The sequence below is a fragment of the Vespa mandarinia genome, chromosome 19 (assembly GCF_050613455.1).
Source record: "Vespa mandarinia isolate Hongniang chromosome 19, ASM5061345v1, whole genome shotgun sequence".
NCBI classification, from domain to species: domain Eukaryota; kingdom Metazoa; phylum Arthropoda; class Insecta; order Hymenoptera; family Vespidae; genus Vespa; species Vespa mandarinia.
The window spans coordinates 399961-418609 of NC_140828.1; the positions used below are offsets into that span (position 1 = coordinate 399961).

The window sequence follows — 18649 nt, forward strand, 5'->3', positions numbered from 1 at the left end:
GATAGATAGAAAAGGAAGAAGAAAGAAAAAAAGAAAGAGAAAAACAACACAACTCAGAAGAATTAGTAGGGAAGAATGTAAATACGTTGTCGCGATGACAACAAGGAGATAAGAAGATGAAAAAAAGAGAAGGACAAGGTTGAGGAGATGACGAGGAGGATGACGAAAAACAAGAATGACTAGGACGACGTGTAAGTGTTCAACGAGGTTTCTTTTTGTTTTTTTTTTTTTTTGTTTTTTTTTCCCGATCGATTCGTCGTGCTTATAAACGGGCACGCACTTCGATGCCCGTGATGCGTGCCTACATTTTCCAATTGGCCTTTTCTTTTTTATCAAAACGAGACGTAAGAATTTCTTGACGATCTTTAGTGTCACGCGCCGCGCTACCACCGTACGACGAATCCTCAGTCTTATCCTCGTCGGCCCCTGCAATACTTCCTCCCGCTCTACGTCGCATATTCGCTCGCTATCGAGGAACGACCGGAACTGAAACGCGACGCATCGTATGCCGCAATGCTCCAGCGACAGGTGTCGCCACTGTATTACCTCCCTTTTATCACCTCTTCCCACCACCTTCGATTCGTACCTATCTTGCGCATCAACGTGTGAAGTTCTTCTTTTTGGTTTCTTCCCTTTTCCTTTTAAAAACTAATCCCTTTATTCCTTCGAACAAATTTAAATCGACCGACCGGAGTTCTTAATACATCGTTTATTTTCCTTTTTTCGTTTCTTTCTTTCTTTCTTTCTTTAAGCCTTAACCTTGTTGTTATTAAATCGGTATTTTTTTCTTTTCTTTTTTTTATACGAAGCTCCGTATACGCTTTCATAACTCGAGACATCTCTTGTGGGGATTCGATTTGCCGCTACCCGATATATATTATTATCGGATCGCATATATTAAAATAACGTAGATGTAAGATAGAGAGAGAGAGAAAGGTTATGTCATCTATATTTTCTGAAAAAGATAGATAGATGATACATACGAAAATGTCAGATCTAGTTTGATCCATACGGTGAATAATATATCGAGATTTGATTCTTAGTTGGTGGCGCATTTGTGCGCGCTCGTTCTGTCGTACGTTTGCTCGCTCGGTAAAAAAGATGAAGATTTCTGTTTCACAGAAATGAGACATAAAGGAAGGAGGAATAGGAGTGGGGAAGAGAGAAGAAGAAAAGAGAGAGAGAGAGAGAGAGATCGAGTTAGAGAACTTACGAACAGATCTTCATTGTGATCACTCGCGTCGCGAGGTCGGCAGGGTGTGCATGCGTTACGTTATAAAATATTTCCTCGTTATTCATTTATTCTTACCGTCTTCTCTTTTGCCGACAGCTCGTGGGTGTGTACTTAGATCGTGTCTCACGACTTGATTCAGCAATTAAACAGAAGAATAAAGAAGGAATAGAAGAGTAATAAAAGAGAATAGAAGAAAAGAGAAAAGAAAAGAAACTCGAGCAGTTAATAATTTTCTACTATCATGGCCGGTAGGTTGTTCACTTTATTAAATTATTACTTATATTAATTTCATCCATAATTATATTTAATCTTATCGATGACGAGGAATATTTTCCAACTATCGTTACTTACTTCTTAATTCGATATATATACGTATACATATATATAAATATTATATAGAGTTATAAAGAATATAGAAAAGAGAGGTTATGTACGTATTCGATCGAGTGAATCGTCCGGCCGGCACGCGATAAGCTCTTCTCGCCGGTATAACCGGTCTTGACCTAATAACCTTCTCATAACATGATTAGCATCGTCCAACGAACGAACCATTAATCTATCTAATCCCTCTTGATTAGAGGACTTCTTCACGTACTTGACGAAGAGAATGAGAATACATAGAAATATCATATGTATCAAGACGATCGTTCTTTTTCATCTTTTTTTTTTCTTTTTCTTTTTACTTTTTTCTTTTTCCATATCCTTGCCCTACGAATCGTGTATTCCATTTGTCAAGAGGGAAGAGGTGAGGATGAGGACGAGAACGACTATGAGGGGAAGAGTAGGAAGGGGAGGCTACGTGTGCAGAAATTACTGAACGCGCGTGCGCTATTTCCCGCTCTTTTTTTTCCCTACCGTCTTAACAACCTCCCTTATCCCCATCTTGCATAATCTCACCCCACCCTATTCTATCCTGTCATAATTGAGCCTCCCATCCCCTATGTATCGCGTCGATTGGCGGGAAATACGTCGATTTTTTTTAATGCAACTTTCCCCGATAGTATTCAATCATAAGTTTGTCTTCATTGTCTTTTTTTTTTTTTTCGAACGAGATGCAACGAAGTTTGAATGTTAGAACAACGTAGAAATTACAGAATTATTACGTCGGCAACGTATCTGAAAACGAAATCTGTGTTGTTTTCTCTTTTTTTAAATATCTTTTTCTTTTCTAATTTTTTTTTTTTTCTTTTTTTTTTATCAGATCTCTCGAGGTTCCTTTTATATGAAATAAGATAAGTCATCGCCTCTACGGTATCTCCGACAGTTTATTCCTGGCTATTCGAGGGGAGAAACTTGGCGGCTCCTTGCCAAATGTCGTAGATCTTGTTATACTTATTCTGATGCGTTAGAAATTGTTTCGTACACGTCCGGCGAAAAGTATTTCGCGGAAAAAAAATCTACGTAAACGGGTTCTATCTCTATCTGTTCTGAATCCCTTCTAGCGCAACTCCATTGGCAGACATTTATTTGGTTTATTTTAAATTCTTGATTCTAACGTAAAATAAAGAAAAAAGAAGAAAGAAAAAAAAGGAAAAAAAATAAGTTCTACAGATAATATCGATCTTGATTTTCTTTTTTTTCCTTCCTTCTTTTTGGTCGCTTTTAGTGCTTTAGTACTTTCTTTTTGGTTCTCGTTATCGCACATACCTATATCGTGCGTGTTTTTCAAACGATATTAGAAAAAGAAAAAAATAAGAAAGCTAGAAAAAAAAAAAAATAAATAAAAATGTCAGATTCAAAGAGATTTTCTATCGAACCTTTCATCTTTTTTAAATCCGATTTAATTCTCATTTGTATAACAGATATCCACTGATCGTACGATATGATCCATATCGTATGATCCATACAATGAGCTTATCGGATGACACGCGATTATATAGGTTGTAATTGATATATCCTCGAGAAATAATTTCAAATAAACGAGATGTTTGATCGTATTATAAGACGTTCGTATATAAGAACGATATTGATCTATGTACGTATATATGGATCGATCGATCGATTTATCGATACTATTGATCGATCGAGATAAGTTCAACGAGTATTCTGAACGACGTTTATCGTACGATGAAAAATCCTTCCACGATTAATATCATCGTCAAACGTTATTCGTTAGTTAAAGACAATGATATATCGTCAGAGAGACGTTTAAATAATCACAACGGTACGAGCTAACAATACATATATGAAGAATAGCTTGGCCTCTTACAGTTATGGGAAGAAAAGCATCGTGTTACGAGTTACGAGCGGTTTCTTCTACAAGATTCTTACTTCTCCCCTCATCTTATTCCGCAAAATATTTCGACTTGTTTTATGAGCAACGTCAGGTTCGTTAACCCCTTCTTCTTCAACCGATACCACCACCGATATCTATATACTATACGGTCTTTGCGTTGCTTTCACGCAAGGTCGAACTTGTCTCGGTTAAGATCAGCACTCGGAGTCCTTTGGTATGACGGTCTCTGGCACACGTGTCTCTCTACTAGCGTCTTTCTACTTTTATATATCGGAATACTCTTCTCTTAATCAGTTCTATATTTGTTCGATCGATAATTAACTTAGACACTCATACTCTCTCTTTCTCTCTTTCTCTCTATCTATCTACCTATCTATCCATTTTCTTTTATCCCAAGTATACTCAATAATATTCCAATTAAATTTCAGAGATAAAAGGAACGAGAACATGCAGCTAAGGCTACGTGCGCTTTGTCGACCAATCGATGGCGACCATTAGATTCAAGGGAATATTTCTCTTGGTTGTTGCCGATCAAGAAAACTCTTACGACTTTGCTCCTTGGTCGCTATTAAATACATTGAATCTAATATATTAAAGTTCGGACTAAAAGTAACTTTCTTAGAGAGCAGATACTGGTAGCCAATGTAGTCTCCGAGCAGGGCTTGAAATGTTTCCAAAAATAACTCTAAAATTGTTATATAAAGGTTCTGATTAAAACAGTTATGAAGAACTGAAATTTCCAACTATTATCTGTGTTTCGTTTAAGATTTATATTTCGGTTTCTCGTGACGGTTTCGAAACAGTTATAAAATCGATTCTACTTTTGATTTGTCGATAATTGATATCATTAATTATCGCGGCTCTGGATTATTTCATACGCGTACGTATAAATTTTTTTTTGTTTTTTTTTTTGTTTTTTTTTTTTTTTTTTTTAAAGATCATTATAGAAAAATTCGAAACATTTATACATGTAATACGTTGTACGCGTATCGTACATATCATAAATAAATTCGGCTACATATTTTTTTTCTCACGCGCACCATACTATTCGCGATAGGCGAGTTAATAAATTTAAGTTTAGATCTTTTTTTTGTCTCTTGATATTATATCTCTTATATATTAGATCAAAGACAGTTCGATTACTTCGTATTTATATGATATATATATCTTCTTGATCTAGGAATGGATCTAAAGAGACAAGTGAGACCCTATCTTATAAGGAAGCCTGTCTGGAGCTGAGAAAGAGAGAGAGAGAGAGTGTGTGTTAGACGAGTGCTTGACCTAAGGCAAGGTGTATGAATTGCATTTCGTACAAATGTGAGGAGGCTGCTTTGCTATTATAAGAAGCCGTCCTCTGTATAAATATAAACCATCTCTATGTGGTAGAAAACGGACAGCCGGTACTCTGCCTCTCGGGTTTCGTCTCCGTATCATAATATGTATATATCCATAGCGAGACTATACCATCGTAACTCTCTCTCTCTCTCTCTTTTTTTTCTTTTTTTTTTCTTTTTCTCTCCCTCGAAGGAAAGATGCACTATTTTTAAAACCGACCAAGAGTCTCGTTGTTCCATCATCCAGTCGGGATTTTTATGATGTGAATGAAAAATTTTCATATAATCGAAGAAAATTTCAACGCATTCATATAATATTCATTCGATAATTGTTAACTTTTGTTTAATCGATTATCACGATTTTTAATGGTTATTAATCAGATTGAACGAAACAGAAGGAGAATGGGGAGGAGTAGGAGACATTAAAAAAAGAAAAAGGAAAAGAAGAAGGAGAAGACGTATTTTAAATGTAATAATTGAAAATACTGTACGTGCGGTTGTGAGATTACAAAACCAAGACAACTTCCGATCTTTCTTAAGAGACATTGCCAGCAGAAATATGATCTACAAAGATCCGTCCTTACGTTTCCTTCTCGTCGCTTACGTTTTCCTTCTTTACGTCTATCTCTATCTCTATCTTTATCTCTATCTCACACATACAGACAAAATACCTCTGACTCATTATTGTTACTTGGCATTTATTTACTCTTAATCTCTTTCTCTCTCTCTCTCTCTCTCTCTCTCTCTCTCTTTCTATCCTGTAAAATTTACATGCAGAATAATCTCTTTCTGCCAGACCGTTGCCTACTATCCTAGAAAACGCGTAAAATCTATTCGTATTAATATCATCGTACGCTGGTAAAGTGTTGGAAAAGATCGTTGTAATACGACCTTCGTTCCATGTAAATCATTCCAAAAGTGTTTTGGCAACGTGCACTCCTCTCGTTGCTTCGATCATACGGGAGTCGTGCAAAAACGAACATTTCCGACGCTTTTCTCCGTTCATTTTATTATTAAACTTCTTTTATTTATATTTTTTTATTTTTTCTCTTCTTTTCTTTCCTCCTCCTCCCCCTCTTTTATACCCTTCTCTTTCTCTCTTTCTCTCTCTCTCTCCCTCTCTCCCACTCTCTCTTCTTCCTATCAATTAAATAGAACAGAAACGTTTAATCAAAGTCTGTCCCTGGGGGAATTTAGGGATTCTAGTTTGAAATAAAATTTAGGGATTCAAGCATGAGAATCTGATCAAATAAATTACTGGAACAATCAAATTTAAATATTATCACTTGCTATTTATTTTCTTTTTTTTTTTTTTTTAGGACGAATTGTTTATTTTTTATTTATTTATTTATTTCATATATTTTTTTCCTTCGTCTTCTTCTTTTTATTCTTCTAAAATTTCGTTCCGTTGATTTATTAAATTACGAAGTATCAAAAAAAAAAAAAAGAAAAAAGGAGAGGAAAAAAAAGATTTGAGAAATCCTTGATATTGGAGCAATCAAGATGAATTATTTTTCTGGCACGACGGCCATTCGTGAAATTCTTCCTCGTTTAAAAGGTTATCGTCGTTATTTGTGACGTATGCGATGTATGACGTACACTTTTTAAAAATTGTGTCGGGGATAAAAAAAAAAAGAAATAAACAAGAAAAAAATAATAAAAAGAAGAAAATAAAACAAGAGATAATTATCGAATCCGATTTATATTCAAAGCTCTTTATTAATTTACCAAGTAAATTAATTATTATAAACCATGTAATAATGGATGGAACGTTAATTAGTCATTGATAATTGATAAAAAGTAACGAGTCATTTTAAAGATCGTCTTTATTCGAATTTACCTATATCCAAAGATTTTTCTACGTTAATAATTTTTATCCTTGACGTAAAATACTACTATATGTGTTACTATTATTATCTGAGAAGAAGTAAGAAAAGAATGAATAATAAAAATAAAAATAAAAATAAGAAAAGAGCTAATGAATTCAGGCTATCTGATTGTATCCTGTAGATATACTATTTCAAGCGTAAACGCGTTACTTTCGACGGATTCTACGTTACGCTCTCGTTGACTCGCGAACGTTTGGAATTTACATCGAATTTCGTTGTCTCGTGTTTTTCAAAGATTCGCTATTTATTCGGTATATCTTTACGAGTATCAACATACATACATACATACATACATACATATATATACATACATAGAAGCGTCTAATATTAGATCGCTTTTTATTACGAAAAGCAAACGGATGGTGGCCAAATTTTGCGATAATCCCGCTTGCGTATGCCGCTTCGCGAACATGCTTACAAAATAGAAATAGATATTCGTTATAAATAAAGTGAGTGTTGTTTTGAGAGCAAAAAGAAAGAAAGAAAAAAGGAAAAGAAAAGAAAAACATTAAAATTTCAAAATCTCAAGCATTCGTATATAAACATTGAATGATTTCAAGCTACATACGTGGCGCGAAATTAAACTTTAAACCCATGCCAATTTATTTTATCTTTTGAATAAAAGCTCTCCTGTCAAACGAGATAAATCGTCGAACGTGAATCCTTGCTTTTCTTTCCTTTCTTTTTGTTTGTTCCTATTTATTTTTCCTCTCTCTCTCTTTCTCTCTTAAAAAAAGAAAAAAAAGAAAAAAAAATTATGAATGTCTCAACGAAGGAATCGAAAACCGATGGGAATTTTTCATTGACAATCGATGCCATCGTGCATCTATTATCGGATTTCTTTTTGAATTCGAGAGATAAAACGAGAGAATGTATGAAAGAGAGAAAGAGAGAATACGTCAAAGCCATTCGTACTTAACGTCACGGACGTTTATCTTAGAGTGTCCCATTGATATAAAAATTGTTTGTTCGATGAAAAATTGTCAATGAGAAAGATTGGTAAAAATTATTAGAGCGAATAGGAAAAAAAATTGACGATGGTAACAGACAGAAAGATATACATATATATAGCGAGAGAAAGAGAAAGAGAACATTTTCACAATAGTTTAAACTTCCATGGAAGACGATTAGTAGATATCTAAATATATATTCTAACTCTCGGATCAGTGCCAACTTCTCTAGGAGAGCGTTTAAAATCTCCTTTTACGTACCTCCTCGAATTCCTTCAATTTTATTCCTAAACTTTAAATTCCTAAAATTAAAGGACGCTCCAGATAAGTCGTGCATATATCAAAGTCGTTTAGGGAATTTAAAACGTTTCCCTTTGCTCGACTTGACGCTGTCCGATAAAAAGAATATACATGAGTAAAGATACTTGTACGATATACTTTTAAAGAAGTTACAAAAGAAAAATAGTATTAAAAAAAATAATAATAATAATAACTAAAAATAAAAGTAATAATAATAAATTAAAAAAAAAAAATCATTAAATGGCTACGAAGAAAAGAGTGCACTTTTCTAGTAACTCTTGTATCTTTTAGTATGATAACACTTTGAACTCGGAGGGGCTCGTTGACATAATTTCTCGACCCTTATCTTTTTCCCTCCCTTCTTCCCTCCCTCCCTTTCTCACTCTCTCTCTCTCTCTCTTGATGTAGAGAGAAAGGAGATTATGCAAACAGAATGAATTGATTGATGAGTACGTCGTAATACGTCTGTCAATTTAATTTTGGTATTTCTTACGGATAATTTAAATTGTGTAGTTTTATAAAGGTGAAATGTAACTTAACATTTTTTTATAGTATATATTATGCAAAAGAAATATTAATAAATGTGTTTACAGGATATGCTTGGGTAACATTGGCCACAAACGATGCCTATTCTCTGGGAGCATTGGTATTGGCCCATTCTTTGCGTCGAGTCGGCACCAGATACGAGCTAGCAGTTTTGGTTACTCCGGGAGTAACGAGTATGATGAGGTACATTTTTCTTTTTTTATTCTTTTATATATATTCAAGTCTCACCATGTAATCTAACACGAAAGACATCCTATTTGTTAGAGAAAAATTGGCAGCGGTATTTTCCTTGGTACAGGAAGTAAATGTTCTCGATTCGAAAGACGAAGCTAATCTGGCACTTCTGGCGAGGCCAGAGTTGGGTATTACATTTACGAAATTACATTGTTGGAGGCTAACTCAATACGAGAAATGCGTTTTTGTAGATGCCGATACGCTTGTGAGTAAAAGAAAAACAGATATATTCAAGATAGCCAATGAATAAATATGTATCTTTTCTTCCTTTCTTGCTTATCTTTTAAATTATTATTATTCTTTTTATTTGTTTGTATTTTTCTTTTCTTTTTTTTGTAATTTTTCTTTCCTCGTGAATTATAACGAAACGAATTTCAGGTCGTAAGAAATTGTGACGAGCTGTTCGAACGTGAAGAATTATCGGCCGCGCCTGATGTCGGCTGGCCCGACTGTTTTAATTCGGGTGTATTCGTCTTTAGACCGTCCCAACAAACGTTCGCTTCCATCACTTCGTTCGCAACAGCTAAGGGTTCCTTTGATGGGGGCGATCAAGGTTTATTAAATATGTACTTCAATGATTGGGCACGAAAGGATATATCTAAACATTTACCGTTCATCTATAATATGTGTTCTACGGCGGCATACTCTTATCTTCCCGCTTTTAAACAGTAAGATCTTTTACAAATTTTTTTTTTCTTCTTCATCTTCATCTTCTTTTACCCTCATATAAAACGTATCATTTGTGAATGTAATTATTATTTTTTTTTTTTCATTTAGATTTGGGGATGACGTTAGAATAATACACTTCATTGGGATCACGAAACCATGGTTACAGTATTTCGATACGATGACCGGTATTGTACAACCGCCATCAGGCTTGAACCATTTGCAACCGTTGCTACAATTATGGTGGAATATCTTTTGTGACAAAGTCCATTCACAATTATCACCCGTTATGGTAAGTTCGCATCGTTACGAAAGCGTTGAGTGTTTTCATAGCTTTTTGAAATTCAGTGTGTAGCAAATAACTTAACGTATGTATATATATATATATATATATATATATATATATATATATATATATATATATATATATATATATATATATATATATATATATATATATATATATATATATATATATATGTATATATATATATATATATATATATACACACTCGTAAGCACATATGGTCGAGTAAAACTTTTGAAAAAACAGTAAATCAATTTTTAAAGTAGATACTATACACATATACGTTCTTATCGCGATGGCGTATTATTTTGACAAAAAAAAAAAAAGAAAAAAAAAAGAAAAAAGAAAAAAAAAGAAAAGAAGAAGAGAAAAGATATTTAGACACGTTTTTTCTTTCTTTCCTTTTATGAACGTTCGAAACGAAACATTAAGCTGTCTTGCACGCATACAAATATTAAAAAATAATCGTCGATACTCTTGAGTGAACTTAAACCGGAGAGAGAAAGAAAAAAAGAAAGAGAAAGAGAGAGAGAGAGAGAGAGAGAGAGAGAGAGAGAGAGAGAGAGATTACAATCTTTATGAATGAAATTCTTATATCGTCGACGTGTATCACACCTCGTATCGCTTGTTTATCCGTCCATTAATTTTCCAAGCAAAGCAATGACCAATTGAATTCGAGTAAGATTAATGAAGAGGTAAGAAATAGAATATGATCATTGGCTATAAATTTCTAGTGCGCTCTTTTCTCTTTAGTAGTTAAAAAAAATATATATGTATATTAGCGTGCACCGTAGAAATTATTTAAATGTATTATAAATAGCGTATGATCGGTATGACTGCGACCAAAGGAATCGCTTTCTAGAAATCTTTACGGGATCCCCTTTTGAAAATGTGTAAGACCAAAAAAAAAACGATGTGCTTTCATAGTCATGTAAATAACTTTTTTTTTTTTTTTTTTTTTAAATCTTTATGGATTTATTTAGGATGGTGTAATCGGAACTTCTTAGGCGAATCATAATTTTTCAAATGATTAATTTAAATATCGATTAATCAATTTCGACGACTCTTTCGGCATTTCTTTCTTTATTTCTTTTTTTGTCAAATTGTACAGAGTTCCTAGGCTTGTAGTTTTAAAATTGAAAGAAAAAAAAAAAAATAAAAGAAACGATATTAGCCTAAAGAGTTTCGGAAAAAAAATAGTAAATCGATTTTTAAAATTGCCTAAGAACTTTTTTCACCTGTCCTCTGTAGATTTATTATCGAGGTTGTTAAAAAATCTTGATATGTGCTAGATAGATTTTTTTCTTTTTCTTTTTTCTTCTTTTTTTCTTTTTATTTTGCATCCCTTTTGCTTAAAAAAAAAAAAAGACAAAAAAATTAATATAGAGACTTAGAAATGTAGCTTGAACTCGACTCGTGTTTAAAAATCGTTCGATAGAACTTTTCCTTACGCTAATTGTTTTGTTAATCGTTAAGGTATAAAGTTCATGCTACATTTTCTCTGTACATTCTCTTGTTATATATTGTCCACTAATCATATTAATAGCTGTATTAATTAAAATGTTTACATTCAAAAAACAAATGAGAGAACAATCGTTGTCTTGATAATCGTAGAATGACTTGTGACAATGTTATTTTTTTTTTTTTCATACAGCTTTTAATATGCCTTTTTAATCTTTCTTTTCTTCTTTTTTCTTTCTTTTTTTTCTTTCTTTCTTTTTCTCTTTCTTATGTATTACTTCTTTTTTTGTTTTTTTTTCTTCTTCTTTTATCACAAACAACATTGGACAGTGTCTATTTTTTTTCCTTTTTCTCTGATTATTTTTTTTTTATTTTTTTTTTCTTTTCTTTCCCTTTAATCCATTCGTCTGACGTACATATGCCGGAGCACGATGATAAATAGATTTATTTACGTTATGTACAAACGAATGGATTAAGCATGATTATGGTAATCTAGTGTGGCATTATAATTCGGTTTAATTTGTTATATCTGATTCAAATAATTATGATTGTATTTGTATAAATGCAACGATTCATTAACACACATAGAATAAGAAATCTTATTTTAATAACGATGAAAAATAAATTAACGTTATCTTTAATAATATCATTGTATATAATAAAGATAGTTTAAAAAATTTTAAAGAGAGGCTAAAATTTTAGAAACAATTCGTCCGAAACGAATTATATTATCTTCTGGGAAATAAAGTTTGTACGGAAGTTATAAGAAAAATGGACACTGCCACACTAGTTCATCACTAACCAATTGAGTGTGCATTTTTCTGTTTTGGCATGATGCTTGCATAGGCCACCAGCACATTGGCACCAATTTGGCACGATATTTTTCCTTTACCTGTCGTATCCTTTCTTCCAAACGATCCCGTTTACAATGAGACGAACTATGAATCGTACAGTGACGTTTGCCCAAAAACACCAGACTTCTCGGAATTTAAAGATCCATGGGAAAATTATTCTTTGAAAAATGATATGAGCATGGATAAGAATAAAGGAAGCATAGAAAATGTTCACTATTTTTACGATAACAATGAAATTACCGGAATGTCGAGCGGAAATCATAATTACCGCAATCCACCTTATCAAGATTCAAATCAATTTCATCCTGTTAATTACAATGAACTTTCGGCCCATCTACATAACGTAGAATATCATAAAAAAGAGGAGAACGTACCATTCATCGAGCATAAGAAACAACAAGAAGAGTTTGCGTATTCATATTCGAAAGATAATTATGTAGAAAATCATCCTACAGTGTCGCAACAGTTTCACTGGCAAAGTGATCAGCATCAACATCAATATCAAGGCACATCTAACGTTGATGTGAATGTGCATCAGCATATTCACGATAGTCACGAGAAAGAGCACCATTTCGAGTGTCAATATGAAACTAATGAGAACGATCAAAAATTCACGTCCGATAATAATAATCGTTACGTCAATTTTCATATTGTGAGAGAAACGTCAGATAGTTCTAATAATAATAATCACGATCATCATCAACATGCATATCATATTAATCAATACCAAGAATCTAATATCTCGCATCATCAACACCACCACCATCACCACCACCACCACCAACAACAACAACAACAACAACAGCAACAGCAACAACAACAACAGCAACATTATTGTCAGGAGCAAAAAGATCACAATCAGGAAGAACAAAAAGAAAGACATTATCAACATAATATAAAGCAAACGATAGACTATATTCAACCTAGTCATGACAGTACACATAATAGTGAACATAAGACTTCTGAGACAATATATATCGAACAGAATAATTATCCTAGTAATATTATGAATAAACAGACCGACGAACAGAAATTGACATCCCATCCCTCCTCCGAACCCTGTACAGATCTCCACAATGTAGCAACGCAATCTGACCTGAATTTAACAGGACATCTAGACAGTTCAAATGTAAGTAACTCTGCTCCCATACTTGTTCTCCTAAATTAAACTAGAACCAATACAAAAAAAGAAAAAATATTTGTAACCTTATCCGAATATATCCTGAAAACTTCTTTACTTTATAACAAAATAAAATTAATTAAGATGTGGTCGGGCAGATATCTTTGCAATACATTAAAGTCATTGGAAAAAAGAAAAAAAAAAAAAAAAAAAAAAAAAAAAAAAAAAAAGAAAAACAAAAAAGAAAACAATTAATTTGATAGTAGAATAGTTTGAGATTAATTTTGGGGGTTTAAACAGCGTTGGGCATTATTTAAAAATTAATCAAAATGACAAGTGATATGAAAATATACATTATAATTTGTCAATGTGTCAAGTCTATTGCATAGTTCATCATTGTGCGAGTTTCAATCATTGACGAACTATTTCATAGATATGCTGAATCATGGACAAACTATAATGAATAATATATTATTTAACAAATGTAAAGATAGTGTACATTTTATTAAAAAGCATAAGTAATGCTTTATTTTTAATTATTATGCTACTAACTGATGATACCATAAAATGCATTCCATAATTGTAATAAAGCTTATAAATGTTTGTTACTCTTTTACACATCATTATATTCTGCATTTGATGCTATAATGCATATAATCTTTTATGATAGTACACATGTATATATAGTATTTAAACATGGCGTGTAAATTATTTTGTACGTATAATACTTTTGAATATATGCTGCTTCTATTATGCTGCATCCTATAATTTATAATATATGTTTATATCTGCTTTATTTAGAGTAAATTGCTATAGGGCACAATCAAATTACTGAATAAATTACTTTCAATTCATTTCATAGGCTGGCCTTGCTGGTGCATTAGCTCAAATGACATTAGGTGAACCAAGAAGTGCAGAACAAATTGCTTTAGAAGAACACATGAGGAAACAAAGTTGGGAACAAGGTCAAATTGATTATATGGGTCGTGACAGTTTCGATAATATATGGAAAAAAATTTGTGAAACGCTTTCTCTTGCTCCAAGACAACCTTCTCCGGCTAAGACTACTGAGGTAAATATAAATTATTAAAAAAAACCTTTATAACGAGTATTCGGTATTTGAATATTCTATTTCTTATGCAATACCATTTCTAGGATGAGATAAAAAATGAAGGAACAGAGGAACTGAATGCAACTAAAGAAACGAGTATTGATTTAATGCCTAAATCTGAAGGCACTGATGATATTAATAGCCTAGCAGGTATGTTTAATATTAAAAATAATTTTATTTAAAATTTTAAATATTATGAATTAAATATAAAAACAAAAGTATAGATATATTAAAATTTTTCTGTATGAAAGTACAATAATCGAAAATTTATGCAACGGGATTTCTAAGATATTGGTACAAAAAAGAAAAAAAAAAAAGAAAAAAAAAATAAAAAGAAGTTGCATGAACGAAGGCATAAAGATAATTGCAAGGAAATTTTGATATGCTCGTAATTTATATCATTAACAGTGTCTCAAATATGCTTTGCCTTTCTGTTTGTTTCTTTTTTCTATTTAATACAGCATGTGCTATAAAAAAATTTACAAATATAATAAGAAATATTATAAAAGATATAAATATTATATAGAAGAAACGAAATAATGAATATTGATTTGTAAGCTTACATTTGTTTGGTCAAAAAAGTACAATACGAAGAATGGATTGTAATACAATTAATCAAGTTTGAGTGTTTAAAACAGGAACAGAGGACAGCAACTAACAGACCATGGCACCATAGCATTGCTGCGTCTTGTTTTGTCGTTATGCTTTACTGGGGTAAATATTCCAAGTGCTCACACTAATCGTGACAACAATATTGGCCTTATGTAATATATATTCATTTTTCATAGTTAATTTTTGTTTTACATTTTTGGTTAAATATCATTTAACTTTTTATCATAAATCATAAATATTCATATTCTTATTTTTTCGATAGTACTGACAATATAATGGAAATACAGAAACATAGTATCCATTTAGAAAAAAAAAAAGACCACTTAAAAAATCATCATTAACGCTATGGGAGTATAAAATCAGCAAATAGAAATTTTTATATTTTATTGAATAACAGCACGTCATAAAATGCTTACGTAATTTAAATTGCTTTTCTTTAAAAAACTGGGAAAAAGTAAACTAGTCAGTAAACAGTGCTTAATATAACATGCTAAATATTTACTACATTTTATTAAAAAGAACAAAAGAAACAATTAACTTATAACTCTTTTTTTTTTTTTATATAAAAAATCATTATTCTGTTTCAAATGCTTCATATGCTTTAATATAACATAGATTATTATTACTATTTAATTGTATATTTTCAATAATCATTCATAATTTCATTCTCATAAATCAATATCATAAGCTTTCAATAATTAATAAAAAATATTACTAAATTTGTATTACTTTATCAATAAACTACTATTGCACATATACATACACACATCAAAGTTACAGAAAAGTAGTTAATAAAACGTATAATGTAAAAAGAATTAATTAAAGGAATTACGATATTCTTTATTTATATTTTCTAATTTAATTAGAAGAAAAATTGTTCATGTATAACAAAATTGTTCATATAACAAAAGTATTAAATTCAAAAGCAAAAAAGTTGAAATATATTGAAATAAATATCTACTTTTCTGTAAACGAAAAAATAAAACTCATGTGAATTTATGTAAATTATTTATGTTTTCTTTAGCTGAAACAACTAGTGATCTGAGCGTAAAACAATCTTTAATCTGTAAAATTCCTAAGGATGATATTTCGCAACAAAAATCTATTGATACATCTGAAATACTTACAAAAGATGAATCTGTTGGTATTAATATACAACAAAGTTCCACTGTACATGAGGAAGTTGATTCGAAAAAAGTATCAATTGACGCAGATTCTAAAGAACAATTACCACAATTAGAAACAGAAAATATTTCTGAAACAGTTTCAGAATTACCTGTAATAAAAACCATCAAAGAAATCTGTGCAGAAACAACTACGGAGTTACCCTCCTCGTCTTCTGATCAAACGACGATTGTAAAAGAAACTGTATTAATAGATCCAATACAAGATACTACTGTTACAGAAAAATTTGATAGAAAAGCAGTTCAAGATGAAAACGTTGATATTCAAGCCTGTGTAGAGAAAGTAGATGAACTGAGTATTGAACAAGATACAAAATGTTCTTCTGCGTGTGCTTCTGAAATTATACTTACTAATCCTGTACCGATACAAGTTGCAGAATCCGTTTTACAAACAGAGCCAAAAGAATCTGTTTCGCAAGATCTAAAACTAATAACAGAAGAAGTTATTTCCTCTACAATTGCACCACTTCAAGAATCTGTTGTGGCTTTTTCCGAAACACCAGTTGAATTAACTGATAGAACACAATTATGCGATCCGACATTACTAGTATCTTCCAACGAAGCTGCTAATATAATAGATCCAAATAGAATTTCGAATATAAGTCAAAATGGAGATACAGTTGTTAATGGGTCTACAATTAAATTAGATGAAAGCGACTCATTATTAGCACGATCTGTAATTAAGCAAGTAGTACAGGAAATTGAAAGTCCAAAAGAAGAAGAAAGCCAACCACAAAAGACTGAAACGTTAAGTGAACAATCGAATATAATGGAAAGTTCACAAGCTAAACAAGAAGAAGAAGAAGAAACAATTGAAACTGTTGAAACAAAGAAAGAAACAGAAGATCTAATTGCTGCAACTGAATCAAAAGTAGAACAATCAGAAGATGTTGAGGGAGCTGCAACAGCAGTGGAAACATCAGAGTCTACGCCAATAGAATGTCCAATTAGGCCTACTAGAACAAAAGAAATATCTATTCCTTCTACACCGACTGTAACAGAACCTACTCCTCCAACTAGTCCTATAGATGCCAGTACGCAGGATGTAGAAGGTCAAGGAAAGACTGTTAAAAAAATTACAAAAAAGGTTACTAAAAAACCAACCTCAGAAAGCGATTCAACAGATCGAACTGATACTGAGGCTAGTGAAAAGAAGACTGCAAAAAAAGTGGTTAAGAAGGTTGTGAAGAAGCCAAAAGAAAGTCAGGAAGAAGGCGGAGAAAGCTCTAGCTCTACTGATAAACCTAAAAAGACTGCAAAGAGCACAAAGAAAATCACAAAACCTTTACAAAGTTTAGAAACTGATGCATCTATTCCTGAAACTCCACCGCCTGATAGTTCTGATGCACCAGTTCCTCCAAAGAGGAAAGTTAAAGCTTCTACATCCAATAAACCTGCATCTACTGCTCCTAAATCTGATACAGGATCATGATCGGTATAATAAATTGACAATAATGTTTTGAAATATTTGCAAAATTATATGCTAAATATGGCATTCTATAAACTAAGAGGGGTGATAATCGCTAGTCTATTATCATTTTTGATACTTTAAAAAAATTATAGTCTAACAAAAATCAAAACACCTGATGCTGTATACCTTAAAATTACTACCTATCAATACATTTATTTGTTATGCTTTGCGCCTATTTATATATTGTATTACTCATCTCTTTTTTTCCCAAGAAATATTATTTACTACAGAATGAAAAGTACAGCATTTGCTTTTTCTAGTTCACCTCTAGCTATCTATTTTGTTAAGGCCTAATAATTTGTAATTATTATTTGATTACAAACTTTTTTTTTATTATTATTATTATTATTATTATTATTATTATTATTATTATTATTATTATTTTCTAAATGAATATTTTATATTCGCAATCAGTTTTGATATCCAAAAGATATATTTTGCTAGTTGCGATTCATTGTAATGTTCATAACATAAACATGTAAGCCAAATTAAATAATGATCAATCGCAAGAATGTTAAACAACGAATAATGTTTGTTGTATTTTTTTAACTAGTCGAACAGCTTACAGATGATATTTTCTTATTAACACTGTACATGGTATTCTCAACTATGAATAGTTATGCACAGAAAACATTGTATCACAATGTTCTTGTTAATATTTATATATATATATATATATATGTATATATATATATATATATGTATATATATATATATATGTATATATATATATATATATGTATATATATATATATATGTATATATATATATATATATGTATATATATATATAATCTAATAACGTCATTATATATTCATTGCATTGCATCATCTTATATTCATGTTACCAAATGAATCAAGAATGAATTGTATTTAACTAATTAAGATATTTTTATTGAAACTTGAAGTAATGTATATTTATATGTTATTGCTCTAACTCAATAAAGAATCCATAAAAAATTAATTATTATAAATGATTATTTGAAATATTTATCATAATACTAGTAATAATTAAAATACGTATGAACCTATACTCATGTTTGACATATTTATGGAATAATTCTTCAATGTACGAAGTACTCAAGCATTGATAAATTATTCTATAGACACAGTGAATCGCTTTATTTTACGTATATTTACA

The 18649-nt window shown here is 31.4% G+C and overlaps 1 protein-coding gene across 5 annotated transcripts; it reads left to right on the forward strand.

The window, feature by feature from the left end:
• Positions 1–49: 49 nt before the first annotated feature.
• Positions 50–17820, forward strand: Gyg (glycogenin 1). 5 transcript variants are annotated; one of them, XM_035884902.2, is made up of 10 exons: positions 1118–1257; positions 1331–1482; positions 8537–8672; positions 8754–8928; positions 9102–9391; positions 9501–9681; positions 12004–13140; positions 13994–14203; positions 14287–14392; positions 15879–17820. In XM_035884902.2, exons 2-10 carry the CDS (start codon positions 1476–1478, stop codon positions 17468–17470), a joined length of 3834 nt encoding a protein of 1277 aa, XP_035740795.2. In that variant the 5' UTR covers positions 1118–1257; positions 1331–1475; the 3' UTR covers positions 17471–17820. The 5 variants fall into 5 exon arrangements, with proteins under 5 accessions (XP_035740798.2, XP_035740795.2, XP_035740796.2 ...); XM_035884903.2 differs by having other exon boundaries at positions 1134–1248; XM_035884905.2 differs by lacking the exons at positions 1118–1257; positions 1331–1482 and adding an exon at positions 50–191.
• The last annotated feature ends 829 nt before the right edge of the window (positions 17821–18649 follow it).

Excerpts from the sequence above, each read along its gene's own strand:
- Gyg (XM_035884902.2), top strand. Across the intron at positions 14,204-14,286 it reads CTCCGGCTAAGACTACTGAG|GATGAGATAAAAAATGAAGG; the intron begins GTAAATATAAAT and ends TACCATTTCTAG. Across the intron at positions 14,393-15,878 it reads TGATATTAATAGCCTAGCAG|CTGAAACAACTAGTGATCTG; the intron begins GTATGTTTAATA and ends TGTTTTCTTTAG.